The 20,831-nt window shown below is 37.8% G+C and overlaps 1 protein-coding gene across 1 annotated transcript in view; it reads right to left on the minus strand.

Moving 5' to 3' along the window:
- The window catches only part of LOC127029109 (proprotein convertase subtilisin/kexin type 5-like), a 236,027-nt gene that overhangs the window by 12,295 nt on the left and 202,901 nt on the right, over positions 1-20,831 (minus strand). Inside the window, exons 11-14 of the mRNA XM_050914753.1 lie at positions 16,776-16,893; positions 15,497-15,685; positions 8,060-8,196; positions 1,127-1,270 (exon numbers count right to left, since the gene is read on the minus strand). Coding sequence (XP_050770710.1) covers positions 1,127-1,270; positions 8,060-8,196; positions 15,497-15,685; positions 16,776-16,893 — 588 coding nt within the window. The remainder of the gene's footprint in view (positions 1-1,126; positions 1,271-8,059; positions 8,197-15,496; positions 15,686-16,775; positions 16,894-20,831) is intronic.

The raw sequence follows: 20,831 nt of genomic DNA on the forward strand, positions 1-20,831 counted from the left end.
ATGTGCATATATGTGCAAGCTGAGGTAACTGTCTTTAGGTGATTCATATAGTTCCCTAGAGCTGGGATCCACTCTTTTACATTAAACCTCAAACCCTGCTCTTCACTTTCCCTGCAATAAATGGCTCTGAATCTCTCTCCCAACTGTAATTTCTGTTAACCTATTTTCTCCTCCATCTTCCCCTTCTACAGTATGGTAGTGATGACTGAAATGGACACCAAAGACATCTATCCCGTCCATGCCTGAATAGCTCTCTTCCTTCCAAATGCTTTCTTTTCCTTCTAAAAGCTTTCTATGGAAAACAGCAGAGATGTATAAGATAATGTTATTCATATATATGTGTGTTTGTGTGCATCTATATATATTTATATATACATATATAAAAAACAGTGCATTCTTCATAGTATGTTAACTGTACTGTAAAATTCTATAACTTTATGCTTACAAACTCATAAGGGTAAAAAATATATATAACTTTAAATAATGAAACAAATAATTCTGATCTTAATTTAAGAAACAATTTCACTTAACTCCCACTACTCCCATCTCCCTATGAGAAAATCCTGATGTAACTTTTTTTAGTAGACATTCTGTCAGCACCATGTTTTAGCCTCAGAATATTAATTTTTCTATATATAATTACTATAAATCCTGCATAATTATTATCAGTTGTGCCACTGCAATTCTAACTAATTAAATGAAATATAAATATAACTTTGTTCTTCTAGCCAGAGAAAATCCATGAAAGGTTCATTATATTGATTATGGATATTATTTCTGCTTGACTAATATTAGTTATTTAATTTAAAATAAATTAATTAGTTCATTTTAGTATTTCAGCACCATGTAATTGTTTCCCAGACAAGAAAGACCACAGACCCTGCTGTGGGATCAGAATCCTAGTCTTGAATTAATGCAAAAAGACCAAGAGGCACAAAATGTAGAAGAGGGAATGTATCAAGTAAGCAAGCCAGGAGTCTTGACAATATCTGATCATATATTGACAATACAAAGTCCTATGACAGAAACATTTTATATATGCAGAGTCTCAAGTTACTCCTTCAACCCATTATGCGTTCAATAAATGCACAATCAGAGTAAATGAATGATACTTCAAAGAACGTACCTGAATAGTCATCTGTTCCATAATCTTCTGTAGGGTCTTCGAGTGGACTAGAGCGCACTCTTTCCACTTTTGGAAAATCATTTCTTGGTGAGTAAGGCTGGATGGATGTTCCATACAGTACTAAGGACCATTCTTTCAATTTGCCTAGAAGTTAAATATTTAAAATCTAGTTTTAGAAACCATTCATATGGCGTTCAGCAAGGTGAGTTTTTGCTCCAGATTTCACTTTTCCTCATAACATTAATTATCCAGTTATTATTATTTGAGATCTTTTAGCTAACTAGCTATATATTCAGAATTCTGACTTAAGGAAGGGGTTACATTTTGTTTAATACTCAAGAATATTTTTCATTGGCTAACAGGATATATCTTGATGGATATGAAACAATTTCTTTTAAAATTTCCACAGTAGAATGTCAATGTCCCCTCCCAAACTAGCATAATTTTTTATTTATTTGGCCTAGTGATTTGGCAGATAGATCACTGCATTGTCTGAGTTAGTCACTAATATTTTATCCTCTCAGTACTTGAGCGAAGAAAGAAAAAAATTGCCTGCCTCAGGGATTATATTACTTTTTTGGCAAGTTTTTTAGTGGAAAAATAAAAAGATAAATGTATATCAAGTCATCAGTTCAGGTTGTCGGGACACAAGGTGTGAAATTCCAGTCTCCACCTCCATGTCTATATTCCCCAGTGAATTTATTCCATGAAAGAGCAAAAGGATTCAGGCCTGAAAGAATTCTTAAAGTAATGAAGCATAAAAAATACATCCCTGCTTGAAAAGATGGGAATCTTTTGATTATATTTATCTAAGTTGAAGCAGTTTGTTGTAAATGTCAAATTCTTATAAGAAGATACAGGAAATAGGAGAGTGGGGAGTATTTCTTTTCTAAATTTGAAAGATTCTATTTTTGGAGGCTGTTCTGTGGTTAAAATACTCTTCTCTGACTACTGATTTAAAATTTATGTAATCCATGTATGTCTCTCCTCAGGAAAATCAATATGTTTCATGTAAAATTAAATTCAAGCAACCTTTTTCTTCTTTTATATTAATGATACTCAATAATTTGTTTGGAGCTTTCATATTCATTTGGGTTTTTTCAACCTGTGCAAGCAAATTACTTTGACTTTTGTTAGAATCAAGTTATTTTTCTGTATTTTCCCAATGTCATCTCATATCCTCCAATAGCATGATGAAAACAATACATTATCTGTCTGCTTAATGCTTGTATTCATCCTCCAAGCATTAAGCAACAGTAAGCAAAGCCAGAGATTTCACTGAGGAATGACAGATACATGACAGATGATAACCCAGTTCTTTTAAACTGTTTTGTATTGGGGTTAAAGACAGGAATAAAACTGCTGTCTCACTGTCTCTGCCAATGCAATTTAACCTGTGTTTGATTGATAGAAATTTCTACACTTTATATGAAACCTTCTCTGTTCTATACTCAACTTTTTTTTTTTTTAGAAAAGACTATAGGCAAGACTCTACATCATACAACAGTTGTTTCACACAGTAATTTCCAACTTTTTGTAGTTGAAGCAAAGCATGACTTTTAAAGAAACATTCAGTCTTGATTTTAAAAAGTAACTCATGAAGAGCCTACCACACCTCTTACCAAACTACTGCCTAATTATCTTGACTGTCAAACTGTACGCACCTTATTTTCAATTTGTCTTTTCCTAGCTTTAGATCACAGCCATGTAGGTCTTTAGTCCCCACTAGATTAAAAAGAGCCATATCACATCTTTTCTTCCTGTATAGACACTTAGGGATCAAGTTACCTCTCAATGTTCTTTAAAGTGATTCAGCTGGGTTCTTAAAAGCACTTTCTTTTTAGCAAGAGTTATACAGGGAGCTCATGTTTAACTAGAAAAACAGTCATCTCTAGAGCCTTTTCAAAGCTACAGCTTCTCTGCATACAGTCTCTGTTCTTTTTGTGTTTTAACCCACTTCTACAGCATATAGACCATAATATAATGGATGTAATTGAAAAATGTGTTTTGCTAAGTTGCTAAGTTCCATCCTCATCATTATTCTGCCTCAATGATCACTATAGTTTCCAAGTGTTGATTTTATATTTCTTCCAGAACACTGGTAAAAATACTGAATACTAGAAGTTAATATCTGCAAGTACTCACTAAAAATAAGTACAGGCAAAGATGCTCCTCAGGCACAGTGCATTGTTGTGTCTGAATGTTATACACATGGAAGGGCTTGTATTAACATACCTGCAGGTAGGACTGGAGCCTTGAATGTATAACTAATGCAAAAGGGCAGCGAGAGGAATAATGCAGGATCTCTCAGGAGATTAGTTTCCTTTTAAGAATGGTTCAGTAAATAAAGAGAGAGAAAATTCATGTGACTTGCCAGCAAATAAATGAAGTCTGCCTCAAGGCAGGTTTAATTTGCACAATGAAAATATTTCAATAAATAAGCATATATCCACACACTTTTATAATGAATAAAAAAAAGTGTGCACATTTGAGCCAAAATCTTTCTGTCCCCATTTTTGGCTGATTCCATCATTTAGCTTGGCTAAAATAATCCCTTATCCTGCTTGTATTTAGTACATAACAGAGGTCCCATATTGTATGTATAGGAGAAAGGGTATATCACAGCATTTTACTGCAAGCACATATCCCCCTCCATAAACTCTACAGAATTAAATGCAGAAATCACATGCACTATTTTTATGAACTGAACCCTACATTTCTTTATGGGTAACAGATGTGGCATTACCTTGCCAGTGTCGGGATATCATGACATGTTGACTCTCTGTTCTCATTTTGATTACAGGAAAACTGCAGCTCTTAATTATAAGACCTTTTAATAGCTAAACAAATACACGCACACACAGAAACAAGAAACAGGCATGACGGTGATATCAGTGTGATAAACTGCAGGCTATGGTGATAAACTGGAAAGGCACCATAAATCGTGTTTAAGCACCTTTTGCTTACTTCGTATTCTGTTCAGTGCAGAGACTAACCCTAACATGCCCAAACAGCTGAGTTTATCCACTATTAATATATGGCTGTGTATTGGGCATCTTGTGGAAGACATATTCAAGGAGTTAGTGATCTTGAGCAAGCCATGTCTGCTCTATTGGGCCTTGTATTTAAGGCTTGAGAAGCCCATATGTTAGCATGAGTAGCCACTGTAAGGGAATCTGCTGGAGTGCCCCGTGCTGGCCTGTGCTGCGTGCTGGTGGATGTTATGACAGAGATAACATGCCAACTTGTCAGGAGAAGATATATGATTCTGTTTGTCACACAAAATAAAATGCACCATGGCATGGGAGGGAGGAGGAACCTCTCCACAGACAGGATCTGTGCATCATGCCATCTGAAAATCCATCTGGGGTCCGTCCAATGCTGCACAAATGTGGGGTATGCAGCATCTGAAGGCGTGTAAGGTTTACTCACTATCTATATTCCTCTTCTTATTCTATCTTATTAAAACAGCCATTTCATTAAATCTTTTGTTGTCGGGCCTTTGTTATCGAGATCCAGAAAGAGCCCTGTATCATCTCTCTCACCTTCCCCGCCCCCCCCCCCCCGTGAAGAACAGGCAGGCACTTTCAAATTTTTCTGAACAGAAATGCCATTGGACAGCTTCCATCATGATGCAAGAACCACTCTAGAAAGCTGGGAGACATATTACTAAATACAATACAATGAACCAGGGCCCAAATTCACAACCAGACTGCACCTTGTGAAATCCCAAAGTGTGCAAAACCCTAACCAGTCTACAACTGTGTTTCACATTCAGGTTAAAAGAAAGTAAAGTATACATTCTCCAGCAGGATTTTTCAGCATAGTAGCTTCCTCCACTGCCCTCAGCTGGGCAGTTCTACTTTCTCCATATTCCCTGGCCTTACTGCCCTTTTTCCTCCAGAGTTGAAACTTTAGGTTTTAGTCCTCATGGAGCAAAAGAAATCAGTCCCATAAGAATAGCCACTGTAGCACAGAGAGAAGTATATATAAAGTATTGAAATCAATAAATCAACAAGACCATATGAGAACTCATAAAAAAGAATTTGCAGCAACAGACTTTAAAGTGTAAAGCTGGAAATGTAGCCTGTCTCTTTTAGACTGTCCTGGTAACATAAAAGGGCTGTAAATGATGTCTGGAGAATAGCCCAGTTGAACAGTTTCCAAAATGGCTCCATGCTAGTTTTTTTCCAGGCTTTAGTATAGGGAGCATGCCAGGGCAGAGAAAAGAGGGGAAATAATAGCTGAAATGTGTTGTGCTCTGGCTATCCTTCATCCCTCTTGGAGGAACCATTGGGTGCCAGTACACACAAAGGTGAAGGGCTGCATTAACTTGTCCTTCAAGTCAGAGCAGCTCCTGGCTGCTTCAAGAATAACAAGTGTAAGACGGAGTTGAAAATCACTGATTTTTGTCTCTTTTTTTTTTCAAGTAATCTGATTAAATTTAAACTATGCAGTTGTTGTTTAATACCTGTCTCTTATCAAATTCAAAAGCACTGAAAATTCTCTGAACGTACAAAAAAGAACTGCATAGTTATGCTCATAGTCTATGGTTACTTTTCCCAATATATTTAATGAATACCCCTTTTAGTGTACTGGAAACTTTGTTCTGCATTTGCTGGTACAATTAACATCACATGGCTAAGATATCAAGAGTAAGTGTTAATTTAGCCTTAGTGATAAGTAATTTCCAATACATTAGTAGAATTCAGCTCTAATTTGACCGGCTGGTTATGCTGTGTTTGATGCACCCCAGGATGCGGTTTGCCCTCCTGGCTGCCAGGGCACACTGCTGACTCCTATTGAGCCTGCTGTCGACCAGCACCCCCAGATCCCTTTCTGCAGGGCTGCTCTCCAGCCACTCCCCTCCCAATCTGTACTTGTGCCCGGCGTTACTCTGTCCCAGGTGCAGAATCCGGCATTTGTTCTTGTTAAATTTCATGCCGTTGATGATTGCCCAATGCTCCAATCTATCTAGATCCCTCTGCAAGGCCTCTTGTGCCTCAAGAGAGTCACCAGCACCTCCCAGTTTGGTATCATCAGCAAACTTGCTAAGGGTGCATTCAACTCCTGCATCCAGATCATTGATAAATATATTGAACAGAACTGGCCCTAGGATTGATCCCTGAGGAACACTGCTGGTGACCAGTCACCAGCCAGATGTAGCCCCATGAGAGTTTTTTTTATTACAGGGTTTCCACCTATTTTGATGTGAGGCCCCATGAGAAGGACTATATTCAGTATTCATGCATATTTTTTTGTCTTTGTATACTATATTTATTTCAAAATGGGTCTCAAGTCTGAAAGTTTCAGTAGGTCTACAGGGACCTCATAACCAGCAAATAGAAGTAAGTACCTACTCCTGTGAGCCTCTTTGAAAGCCTCAATCTCCATTTCTTTTGAAGTGCTCATTCTGAAATTTGTGAATGAAACTGAACTGTGCAGTGGGAATTAAAAACAGAACAATGTCTGTAGCCTTAAAAATTCTAGTTCTTAAGTAAACAAATGCGAGGCCTGGGCACTTTACCTATAGACACAGGAGCACAATGCAATTTCTTTCTTCTGTATAAAGGGATCTTCTAGTTATGTAAACACTGTTTTCCTTATGGGTAGGTATTTTGGTTTTGGCTGGGATAGAGTTAATTCTCTTCTTAGCAGCTGGTACAGTGCTGGGTTTTGGATTTAGTGTGAGAATACTGTTGATAACACTCTGATGCTTTAGTTGTTGCTAAGTAGCGCTTATCTTAAGCCAAGGACTTTTCAGTTTCCCATGCTCTGCCAGCAAGCAGGTGTGCAAGAAGCTGGGAGGGAGCAGAGCCGGGGCAGCTGACCTGAACTAGCCAAAGGGGTATTCCATACCATGGAACGTCATGCCCAGTATATAAACAGGGGGGAGCTGGCCGGGAGGGGCAGATCGCTGCTCTGGCATCGGTCAGCGGGTGGTGAGCAATTGCATTGTGCATCACTTGTCTTTTCTTGGGTTTTATTTCTCTTTTTTTTTGTTATATTCCTTTTCATTACTATTATTATTATAATAATTATATTATTATATTATTATTATTATTCTTAGTATTATATTTTATTTTGCTTTAGTTATTAAACTGTTCTTATCTCAACCCTCGAGTTTTACCTTTTTTTTTCTGATCCTCCTCCCCATCCCACTGGGAGGGGGGAGGGGGAAGCAGCTGTGTGGTGTTTAGTTGCTGGCTGGGGTTAAATCATGACGGTAGGATAAAAAAATACAAAGCAAAGAAAAAAAACATGGAAATAAATTCTTAGGCCCTATGTCAGCCATGAGAGTCACTGGCAAAATTAATACAGTAGAATAATTTTGGGCTGCTCTAATGTATGTTGAAGACCTGTCAGATAAAACTATATTCAACATCCAGGAAAACAGATGTCTGTATATGGAAATATTATATCTTCTTTCAAATGTGGCACATGCAGTTTCATGCAGTTTTGTGTCTTTTTCCTTGAAAACTCCACCTACTAAAGATTTTGTTTGTTTAAAGCACTGACTCTTGGTAATCTGCCAGATGGTACAGGAGTCTTCCTCTGCTTGAAGAATTCACATTTGGTATGATCTAACTATAAATGGCAAAGCTATCTTTTTATATTTCAAGGCAACAACTTTGAATGCAAGAAAGAGGGAAGTTTACCCTGAGAAGGTGAACTTCTCCACAGAAACCAGAAGTAAGTTCAGGATAAAAGAGAACCACATCTTAAATGGAAAATATCAGCAACATAAAAATTAAGTCTGCTTTGATAACTGAAATTTAGAATAATGCATAGGTCTTCACAGCTCTGCTAATCACATTAAAATCAATGAGATCTCACAGGTATAAATCAAAGGTGTAAAAGAGTCAAAGCAGTGTTAGCAACTGCAAGCATTCTTCTGAATCTACTGATCCCAAATAAAGGTTAGAGTCATACCTGGAGTCTTGAAATTTCTCAGCTGAGATGGAGTGTCATAGATTTCCAAGATCCAGTCACCTGCTGCTTTTTCACTCCAGGAGTGAGTAGTCATAAACTCCCAGTTTTTAAATCCTTCCATGGAATGATCAAATAACCTAAAATAAATCATGAGATTATTTTAAGTGCACCATTTTAGTGGAGCTAAGCCTCCAAGTCTCCAGACTCTTGAAAGATATACTAATTAGCCAGTCCTTTGCATAACACTACTTATAATGTTTTTTCAGCATGTCTTTCAAATACATTTGCCAGTTTTTTTTGGTGTTTTTTTTTAATGGAGAAGATTCTTTACATGTCATCATTTGTCATAATTGCTACTAAGGCTTAAGAGAATGCAGGTGTCTTGGGAAAAGTGCATAAAATACAGCATATCCTTTGCTTTAAAAGCATGATGTAAATACAAACAACTTTAAGTTGGAAAAGTTCTGTAACATTTATTTTTGGTTTTGAATTGAAATACTGAAAAGGGATTTTAAGAAAATAAAAGGATTAAGTGACAGACAATATGAGCAACTCAATATATGTGATTCCTTGTGAGGCAAGCAGATGCAACTGAGACACTGGTCTCAAACCTCAAATGACCAAGATATCACTCTATTCAAACACTTGACAGGATTGAATTTGGGTAAAACTGAGAGACTAATGGCAAGTGATGATTTCATCTGACTAACAACATTACCATAATAACTTAGGTCTTGGGTGAAGAGGTTAGAGCTCAGGCCTGGATTACAGTAATTTCTAGTACAGGGAGCCCAGTTCAGAGGCTGCAATTTGATGCTGATTAGGTGGGGGAAGGGGAAGGTGGACTGGTGGGAGTTTTCATTGCCTAAAACTGGAATTTATTAATGAGATTTTGGAAAGACACAAGAGAACTTGCACTTCTATTCAGTGCTCACAGCATGTTGCCTGCTACCCCAAAGCTATTGATGGGAGATTGATACACTCTAATCGAGACTGTTGCCTCTACTAAAATGGCACAGCTCAGCTTTAAAGATAGATAGATAGATAGATATACACACACATACAAAGATCTCCCTCTCTCACACACAAAGCAGAATGAGAACTACTACATTTATCACCATTTTAATTTGCTTTTTATTCCACTGGTGACAGCTATACTTAAATATTTTTCATAAAAAATTATCTGTACAGTAGAAGATCCAATGGATTTAGAATACTTTTCCATTAAATTGAGAGAAATCTAGTGTTTGACTACAAAATACTCTAATCGATCTTAAAAATACATTTTATACTCACTTGATTCTTTACTGTTATTTTCTAAACACATTTCAATCTTTATTCTCAAAAGGTTATGAAGTTCAGTGGGAAAACATTGGGAAAGCAGGATACTTTTGTAACAATGTGAATATGTGCCAAGTTCTGGTTAAAATGTTCACACAGAATGCTGATAAAATGCCATTCTTGCTGAAAACTGGTCAGAGGCATGGGGCCAAGTACTGCATGGGTGTACATATCCACAACTCTCCTCAGTAGGACCCATATGCATGGAGCACTTATAGGATTCAGCCCATAGTTGATTTTTGCTCTCTCATTTGTGTAACCATTTTCCATTCTCTATGAATGCCTATATTACTCATATTTATTAGTGTTGATAACATTAAAATAAAATATTCATATATGTTTAAAATTAGGATGGATTTTCACTGATAATTGGATGAGATTTTCTTCTGATGCAGTTCTAAATATAGAATTATGCCACCAGAGTTGGCCTGTTTCATATCACTGTTAAATCAGCTGTTTGAATACAACAAATTTCACAAAAACATGACAGATAGGACACATAATTTGACACATCGTTTACTGAAAGGGTAGAAATTATCTACCTAGTTATTACCCAAAGTTTGCATGTGAGTATGTCCAATTTAAGTCATTATGCAGGTTATTTCCAAGAGAGTTAGTCAAATTGTCATACAGTGTTTCGCTGATAACTAATGTATTACTTTTTAAACACATTGTCAGTCAAAGCAGCAATATTCCTAATTGCCATTATGGCAGCTAAATTATATAGTATTATATAAGTACCATGCAATTATATTTTAAATTCTATATTCATTGAGCTTCCATTCACATACATAGAAACACTAGTTACTGGTTATTTTTACTGCAATTAGTCCCATATTATTTCCCATATTTCCCATATTATTTTGTGTTTAAAGGTGTTTATATGTTATGTTTTGGTATTTTAAAATGCTGATAGATTTCTATTTTAACCTTGCATCATTCTTTTAAGTCATTTTGGGAGGAAAAAACCAAAAATCCCTTATGTCTTGGTCTTGGATATATAAAAACACCTCTACCTAAAATATGCTATGGCTGAAACCGTAAGCTTTCATATCCCTGGAGGTGCAGAAAAACCTAGTAAGATTATTTCCCAGAAAAAGGACTAGTATTTGGAATGAACACTTCCCTAAACTTCTTTGGGAAGGATTTGAATTTTATAAAGTAAGGTTTAAATTGGAATTTTTAAATGTATTAATTCAATTTCTACAAATGATTCTATAAATGAATCAAAAAGCTACAGACAGATCACAGAATCACAGAGGTTGGAAGGGGCCTCTGGAGGTCATCTTGTCCAACCCCTCTCCTCAAGCAGGGCCACCTAGAGCAGGTTGCCCAGGACCATGTCCAGACGGCTTTTGAATATCGCCAAGGATGGGGACTCCACAACCTCTCTGGGCAACCTGTTCCAGTGCTCAGTCACCCTCACAGTGAAAAAGTGTTTCCTGATGTTCACACGGAACCTCCTGTGTTTCACTTGGTGACAAACGCCTCTTGTCCTGTCGCTGGGCACCACTGTAAAGAGCCTGGCTCTGTCTTCTTTACACTCTCCCTTCATATATTTATATACATTGATGAGATCCCCCCCCCAAGCCTTCTCTTCTCCAGGCTGAAGAGTCCCAGCTCTCTCAGCCTTTCCTCATAGGAGAGATGCTCCAGTCCCTTCATCATCTTCGTGGCCCTTCACTGGACTCTCTCCAGTATGTCCATGTCTCTTTTGTATTGGGGAGCCCAGAACTGGACACAGGACTCCAGGTGTGGCCTTACCAGTGCTGAGAACAGGACTGATCAAAAGAACCGTTAAGAAAAAATAAGTAGAAAGATACTGACTCTGAGGCTATTTGTATGTGTATGTATGTTATACATACTTAACAGTCTAAGTATTTTTATGTTGCTCTGCTTATGCACTCTCAAATCAAAGAACCTGAATTTCCCTTTCAGCGGTGTTGAGTGACAGGATGAAACAATCAAAAGTTAGTTACCAAAAAGTTCAGGTGTACTTTTCCTTATTCAGAAAGAAATACATACAGAATAGGATCTTTTTAAGGATTATGGAGTCAGTCCAGACAGTTAATTGATTTTGGTATTTGTCAGATTGATATCATGTCAAACTTCATATCAAGGATACACTTAGCTTGTCATGGACTAGTAAATTATTAGTATATGGTCTGATGAATTGTTAGTTGACTGTTACAGGTTCTTATAGATTAAAATAGTTTAACAAGATGCTTAGAATAATCTGATAATTTTTATGACCATGCTTATATACATCTTATATACATGCTTATATACATATAAGCATGAAATGCTCTGTCATCACCTAAAGACATGTCAGGCTGCTGAGTTCCACATACTGCACTGGTCAGCCAGCTGTGTGGCTGATGCTAATAGTTGTCATCTGTCCTGGTTTTGACTGGGATAGAGTTAATTTTCTTCTTAGTAGCTGGTTGTCCTGGTTTCTGATCTATACCATCTATACCAAAAAATATTTCCTTTTGTTGCTGAACAAAGGTATTATTAATGTCAGTGCCATAGGAACCTAGTGGCCTGGAAACTTGCCACCCCATGGTTAAAAAAAATTCAGTTATGCAGTTTGAATGGCAGCAGCTGATTTAAATTTAAAGAGCAAGATTTAAACAAGCTGTCACTTTGGTGGGAGACAAACCAGCCCCAAGTTTGCAGCTTCTATCCTCTTTCTATTTAGCTGCTCCTCCATGGCCCCCTGTATTGAGTGTCTTTTAGAACAGATCGTGGTATGTCTCAAAAATACTCAGAAACACATGCTGCCAAATTCAGTGGCCAATTGTTTTTAAAAAGGAGATACTGTTCCCCTTTGGACTTAACTGTAATCATTTGAACAATTAATCTTCATCCTCACACCAGCCAGTACTTTCCAAGCCTGTATTTTCTTCTGTTGCAGTATATACAATGTAATCATGTTTAGTACTTTCCAAACAACAAAGCATATGTTCCCTGTAATGCAGTTTTTAAAGAATACACGAGGCTCAAGGCAGTGACAGTGTAATCCACCAAATGGCTGCAAAGGAATCCACATCACCTACAATTAACAAGTTTTCTTACTGAAGTCATTTTAGGGGATGCCAACATTAAGAACAAAATATGCAGAAAAAGGCCAGGTATTGCCTGGACAACCTACTGTCAATGCACTAGAAACTATACAGTGACTTCTTTCCAGAATTGGTAGAAAAGTGCACATGTGTAAAATATACCTTTTGCACTTTAAGACATTTTACCAGCAAACTGTTTCGAATTAAACCCAGATGAGTAATGGTAAAGCAATGAGGTTTTCCCTAGTTTCAGTAAAAACAGCTGGTATTGCTGCTATTAATCATGTACATGTACATTAAAAGCTCTTGTATGTCTGAGAAAAGCATCTCAGTCAGGTAGTAGCAATGTACAGTAGCCTCTGGAACCTTTGCCTATAGAAAAAAACCCAGATCATTTGCTGCCAAGGCATCCCTGCATGCTACTTGCACTTGAATGACTTTATTCTGATGCCCTCATGATTAATACTTTAAAAATCAAATGCCTCAAAACTAAAGAAATTTTCATGTTAGTGAATAACAATACTCCTACCCATTTTCATAACACGACGCTAAAGCATACACGCCCAACAACACTCAGTATACTAATTGTAAGACAACTAAACTGTAAGAAACAGAAAATCCAAATAAAACAAGTCTTGAAATATCATTTTGAAAAGTGTTGTGTCCATATACATCACTTTACCCTAAGAAAGGGCTTTGTGAAGGCTCTAGTGTATTTCAGACCTAGATTTTGCAAAATACATTTATTGCTTAATATTAGTACCCCAGAGCTGTGAGTTGGTATCAGCCAAATGTGACTGACAAGTCAGTATATCTCTGAAGCTTGCTTGGGGAAGGAATTTCTGGTGTGAACGTATGAATATTTGCTCTTTCATGAATAATTTGGTTTTGCAAAATGGCAAAACATTAAATGGCCTTTCAGGTTTCTTTGTTTCTGCACTAGCACTCTGATAGTATAGGATAAGAAGCAGCTGAACACCACCATATTTCAATATACACACTTAATTTTTTTCTCTCTACCACAAGCACAGAAAACAATTACTTTTTAAGGAGCAGGGGTTACAAAGAGACTGATTGAATTAAACTTTGTACTTTTTCCACATACTAGTCATCACCAGAGGTGAACTGTGAATACTGGAATGTATTTCCCACTTGCTGTGAGTCAACTGCAAGACATGAGAGGCTAGAGCCAAGAGTTAGCTGTGTTAAGACCACTGGGTTTACACAAGCTTGTTTTGTTTGGATACCTAGTTGGAAAACTTTTAGATTTTTTCATTTTGAAGCATGGAAGAACTGTGGCATAAAAACAGAACAGAAAGCTAAAGAAGGATTCCTTCAAATAGAAAACTAAAGCCTGATTCGTAACTGTTCAGAGGGTAGAAGTCTGCCCTCTGCACTTATTAGCAAAGGGTAAGTTCTTTGTTCAGCGTAGCATGTGTGTTTTGTCTGCAAGGCACTGACAACACCAGTAATGAAACACAGGAGATATCCTAAAGGTGCCAAAAACTCCATAACAACTTTCTTTCCATTTGATGTGTTTTTTTCAACAAATCTGACTGGGGAAATGTAGATCATGAGACAGTCTGGAAAGCAAGCCACTCCCAATTCATTAAAAGCTTTGAGGAATAGGACTAGGGATATAAACTTTTGTGAAGACTTGAGTGGGAAGGCAGAAGAGTTCTTACAACATAGATGTGACATGCGTGGCAGCTCTTGCTGCTTCTGAGACACATTGCACTAATGTCAACTTTTGTGTGGGAGCCATGCTCTGTGTCCAGCAGAGCTGCAGTCATCTAAAGCTGCTAGTCACCAAGGCAAAAATATTCCTTATTATACTATGGTCCAGTCAGAAAGAATTTTCTAACCAGCTGGAGAAGTATGGAAGCATTTATCATTGTAACTTATTTGCACAGTTGGAAATGGGATGGAGTTTGAGGAGGCCTCTGGGCTTTCTTAGTGCTTTAATGATCTGTGGTAGGCAGCAGTGCTCTTGATTGCTGATTTAGCATTATGTATCTGGGAAGGAATGCTGATGGTTTCTTCAAAGAAAATTTCTCATAGTAGACCAAGGAAATAGAAATACCACTGGGCAGCCTTTCAGTTTGTTGAGGACAAATGCTAATTATGTACCTCATCTCTAGGGACTGAAATTGCACAAATGTTGGAAATGTTGCATTGGATAAAGATATACTTGTTTGAGTTCAATCTGGAAAAAAAGAAACTACTTGATGCAGTCTCACAGTTTCTCCAAGAACATACTGTAGAGGTGACAGGATGAAAAAAAAGGATAGATCTTTCTTAGTGGCTAATGTTAGAGGGGCCTGACATCCAACAGCAAGTATCCATCGTAGATCTATGGGATGAAGGAAATTACTGACTTTTTAAAAATTTTAATAGGCTGTTTATAGATGGACCCATTCATTTTAAAGTGCTAGCGCAACTTCTCAGCATTCTCCTACCAAGAGCCTTTCATGGCTCGAGCATACTAAATACTACTACAAAAGGGGAAAAAAAGGATATGCAAATTGGTAACATCAGGAGTCATAACCATATTCTGAAAGCTTAAAGAAAATAGTAAGAGAAGATTACTATTCTGTCTGATTTTTATTACTAGTAGACAAAGGCATAAGAAAGGAGGGGAATGAAAAATAAGTGTCAATAGTATGTAGAAACATATTTCCATTCAGCTTCAGTTTCCTTCTGTAACACTCAGCCTGTTATTATCTTCTTTGCACTTTCCAGCCATCTAATAATTGGTGAGCCACAAAAGACTATCAAAATTGACTAAGCTTCGTTTTAAAGATGATGATTTTCAACAGCTTTACAGCCTATTCTTCTACTGATAAAGACAGATTGCCATCTTTCAGTTCAATTGTTCTTCATTTTCCCCATCTCTCAGAAAAAATAATCAAGAATTTGTGTCTTTCAGCAAAACCTACTGTAATGACTTGACTACTCTTTGATGATGCTGCAATCTCAGTGCAGGCTCTGCGTGCTGACTGGGTTACAAAGTTGTGTTGTCATACTATACCTGTTGGCCAAGAGCTGTGACTTAGTTCCAGAAGGAGAGGTTAGGTAAATTGACAAGTCTCCACGTCGAGGGTGAGTAATAGTGATGCGTACAACCACGTGCTCCAAGTAGATCACATGGTGATTGGAATTATCTGAACAGCCGGTGGCTTTGTAAATTGAACGGACAACACTGTCAGGCCGTATAGTTCTATAATATAAGCATATAAAAACAACATCAATGTTTCTTGCTTGTTCCTGACAACTAAATCACTTTTTCTTAGTAGTGACTGTCAGTGTTGGACAATAATTTCTGAGAAATCAGTAGCCTATAACCCTTAGTTTTAACACATTTCCTAGCTGAAACTATCACCATAGTGTAATTACTGCAGTCACTGGCAATTACTGGGCTTTCTATTAAAGGCTATACTGACATGTACACATGCTAAAAGAGGTCAGTGAAGACCTGTAATAGGAATAAACCTTTGGGACAGAGCATTTTTTGTGAATTAGTGGCCAGTTGGGATTGTCATGGGATGACAGCTGGTCATTAAGTACCAGGAAATGCCTGGCATAGCCATAGTCCTTGCTTATGTGATAGCAAGTATTACATATTAACTGTAGCAAACAGTGGGCAAACAGTATCGGACTCAGATGGTTTAAATTGACATGGCTTCCTTGCAGACTATACCAGTTATGGACCTAGACTGTCAAGTATATCTATCAAATAAAAACTTTCCTCAATGATTTTAAGGCTTTAGAAATGTGCCTTATGACTGATGCGCTCTCTGTATCCACAGAGTGCATGTACAGAATACTACTCTTAAGCCTGGTTCTATAGAGATCCTATCCTAGCAAGCAAAAAACAGTTTAGTCTTAGCCTCTGAGACAGAGACTCTCCTGAGACTGTTTCAGAGTGATAATATGATATAAGATTTTAATGAAAAGAATATTTGTCTGTTAGACACTGGACTACTGAGTTTGTACTCATCTTACAAAGATGACTGTAGTGCACTCAACTAGACATTCTTGTTCTTCAGAGCATCATCTATGACAGTATCAATTAACATCCAGCCTGACTTATTTTATACCTTCAGGTTTTGGAACATGCTTTAAATTCCATTCCAAGAATTCCAGGGAACAAACTTTACAGGCAAATGATCTGACATATCTGAAGGTGAGAGAGATCCCCAGTGTAGCTTTCAAAATCACCCATTAAACACAATGCAAGGGAGGGGTATATTATACCCAACTTCTTTCCATAAGTTTATGCCAGCAAGAGTTTTGGCAGCAGGTATTACTTGATTTGCCGATCCGTGTTCTCCACACACACATGCTGTGGAGGGACTGTTGTCCACTTTTCTGCTTCTATCACCATTGCTTCAGCATCCATCAGTCCAAATCCATAGAGGTGGCTCACTGCAAGGTACAAGCAGAATGCAATTATAGGATGAAACCTTGTAAAAAAACTTGTAACCTTGATAAAAATTTTCATCATAGAATAATTCCAGAGATTCATATGCTAACAGCAACTGCTTTTTTTCCCTACTTCTTATTTGCTTTGGCTCAAAAATCTCTTCACCAGGAACATATCTAAATTGTTCACTGAATCTGTTCACTACTTTATTACAGAAGCAGCTAATGACCAGCATGAATAACATCACCTTACCATGAGGAGGGTGGACCAGAACTGCAGAATGCCAGGGAGTACAATTGCCTCAGATTGCCCTTTGTCCAGATTCAGCCTGGTCCTCTTATATGACATAATGTTAAAAGGTGTAAAGAACCATAGAAGAGTAATTTCTGTCACTCAAATACCAAATACACACACACATGTAAATATTGAAGGCAACTGAGACACTGGATTTATGAAAGAACAGACTGTCTTTTATAACTTCTGTATGCTCTTTACTTTCCTGAGTGTAGCATGTAGATGCTCTCCTACTCTTATATGCAGCACATTCCCCACTAGCCAGCCAGCCAGCTAGATCCAACATCTCCCTAAAGTTGTCTGCATGAGGACGGTAAAAAGTTATGGTATTTGAAGTCCAAGGCTTTAAAGGCAATCTGGTTTTCATGCAGAACGTGTCTGAAAGGCTCTTTTCTCTACCTCCTTTGTACTTCTGCAGATGCAGGTCAGTGAAGTTATTGCTGGAGAGAGCTGTAACGTGGCTGCTGACCTCTGATATTACCTACTGCATGCATCACACATAGAACAGAATCATAGAATCATAGAATCATTTAGGTTGGAAAAGATCTCTAAGATCATTGAGTCCAACCGTTAACCTAACACTACCAAGTCTGCCACTAAACCATGTCCCTAAGTGCCACATCTACATGTCTTTTAAACACCTCCAGGGATGGTGACTCCACCACTTCCCTGGGCAGCCTGTTCCAATGCTTGACAACCCTTTCAGTGAAGAAATTTTTCTTAATATCCAATCTAAACCTCCCCTGGCACAACTTGAGGCCATTTCGTCTCGTCCTATCACTTGTTACTTGGGAGAAGAGACCGACACCCACCTCACTACAACCTCCTTTCAGGTAGTTGTAGAGAGCGATAAGGTCTCCCCTCAGCCTCCTTTTCTCCAGACTAAACACCCCCAGTTCCCTCAGCCGCTCCTCATAGGACTTGTTCTCCAGACCCTTCACCAGCATGCAGTGGTACTGAGCATTCATGCCTGGAAGATAGCATCATGTTGATGCTCATTCCTGGATGGTCCAACCTTACCTCTACCTGCCTGCTATGCTATGGAGAGACAACAACTGTCCCCTTGCAAGAAATTTAATGCATAGTAATTTAACTTAATGCCTGAATGCCTTTTACTCAAAGAAGCAGAAGGCTTTAAAGCGTCATCTTTCCTTAGATGCACGTGAAAGAAGGATTGAACTTTCAAACGTAAAACTCCCAGACAAGATGAGGTATTTCCAACAGATTTGCTCCAGTCCCATAATCTTTAACTTCTTGATAATTTTGAGTACTTGATATAACTGTCTCAAGCATTCCAGCAGCTCACAAAGAGTAAAAAGATAACTGCTTTGAATTTCTGTTTAAAGATCAAGTTCAGTAAAAATGTCTAGTTTGTAAAGGGATTAGTAATAAACAGCCTTACAAAACAGACTCAAAGTTTCACTTACTGATCTACAAATCAGCTATGTGGTTTTGGTTGCTGTTCCAATCAAAACAGAAACTTGCAAATGAATTTTGATAAATTAGAAAGAGCTGCTCACCATGTGGTTTTACTGTGACAAATCTGTGCCCTTGGTAAAATCCTGAGGGGAGGAGGTGAAAGAAAAAAGCTTCTGGAGGGTGGAGTTTAGTTTCACAAATAACACAAATAACACTGTATTAATAAATCAGTTTATCTTGCTACCACAGACAGTGTTACCAGAAAACCCTCAGAAAAACATAAATGTTATTTTAATACTTAATGTGACAAGGCATGGTGTAAGTCTTTCCAACTGCACCTTGCAGAGGGTTTTATGAAAACAACCTCCATTCATTGCAAAACCAGAATTCAGAGGACTCCATCAAAAAAAAACCCCAACCTTGTCAAACAAATAACAGTTCAAAGCATAAAAATAGTTGGTACTTAAGGATTCCATTTTCCAAATATGGCAATATATAATGCTGTCTGAAACTGCCAACTGAAGAGGATTCTTTAAAGGAAATTCCTGCAAGACATAACGACTGTGTAATGAAATTGTTCTCTTTCCATCTCCTTCCCCTTCAGCCCCAAACTCAAGTGCACATAGCATGGAAATGTTCATTTGGAGAGAACTAAACACAGCATCTCTGTCAAATAAGGCAGGTATTGTTTTCAGAAATGAAACAAAAGGACTAGAGTATATGAAGACAATGAAATTCAACCCTCCTTCAGATTTCTGAATTCTCTTTAATGTATTCCATGAACAAATGGATGGGGAAAGAGACTTTCTATTTTTACATGTGGGTAAGGGCAGGCAGAAGAAGGGCAAGGAAGGCTTAAATGGAGAAAAATGTTCATACTGTGAAGAAGGTCCTCGTGATGGAAAACTCCCTGGTCATAGACATCATATTGCAGAAGCAACATCTTCTGATCAAAGCATATTTATCTGTGCAGTCACTCATCTATTCTTACATTGCATCCATTGCTCTGATATTTAAAATTTTAGTTAATAATCATTCTGTCTGCTTCTGAGGGGATGTAGTGCTGTCCTGTAAGAAGATATTTGCCTTTCAGAGATGAAAGGGGAATGTGAGTTTGGTATAACATAAATTGGTGGTTAAGGGACAGTCTTTTGCTCTCATTGAGCTCAAGAGCTGCAAACTTTGATCTCCTGGTGCTGAAGGTGTCCATGGGCAGAACCGTCCTTGAATCCTCCCTCCACTCATGCAGCAATGCAAACTGACCCATTCGTATTTCTGCAAAATTGCATGCATACACAGCTTTACAGATGCAATAAAACTTTCAGAGAAAAACTTGCCTCCTGGAACACAAAGTAAATATCAAATTTTTGCTAATCTCTTTACTCTTCCTATCATTAAAGAAAATAACATTTCTAGAGGCTAAAGTCCATTTATTTATACCTAGAGCAGTACCTCTATTAGCTCAGTATGAAATCAAGGACTGCTCAGCTGCTGGATAGACTTCCCCAGCTTTTTCATAATCCCTTTGTTTTTGTCTCAAACTGCTATTGAAAATTCAATAGCTTCCTTATTTATATATGTCATGGTTTAACCCCAGTCAGCAACTAAGCACCATGCAGCTGCTCACCCCTCCCCCATCCCAGTGGGATGGGGAGGAGGATCGGGAAAAAAAAGTAAAACTCGTGGGTTGAGATAAGAACAGTTTAATAACTAAAGTAAAATAAAATATAATACTAACAATAATAATAAAAATATTATAATAATAATAATAGTAATGAAAAGGAATATAACAAAAAAAAAGAGAGAAATAAAACCCAAGAAAAGACAAGTGATGCACAATGCAATTGCTCACCACCCGCTGATCGATGCCAGAGCCACGATCCACGCCTCCCAGCCAACTCCCCCCAGTTTATATACTGGGCATGACGTTCCATGGTATGGAATACCCCTTTGGCTAGTTCAGGTCAGCTGCCCCGGCTGTGCTCCCTCCCAGCTTCTTGCCCACCTGCTTGCTGGCAGAGCATGGGAAACTGAAAAGTCCTTGGCTTAAGATAAGCGCTACTTAGCAACAGCTAAAACATCAGAGCGTTATCAACATCATTCTCACACTAAATCCAAAACACAGCACTGTACCAGCTACTAATAAGAAAATTAACTCTATCCCAGCCAAAACCAGGACAATATACAAAGAGGTTGTAAAGCCACAAATCTAAAGACAGAATATATA

This window comes from Gymnogyps californianus, unplaced genomic scaffold (genome assembly GCF_018139145.2).
Source record: "Gymnogyps californianus isolate 813 unplaced genomic scaffold, ASM1813914v2 HiC_scaffold_74, whole genome shotgun sequence".
Classification (NCBI taxonomy): Eukaryota; Metazoa; Chordata; class Aves; order Accipitriformes; family Cathartidae; genus Gymnogyps; species Gymnogyps californianus.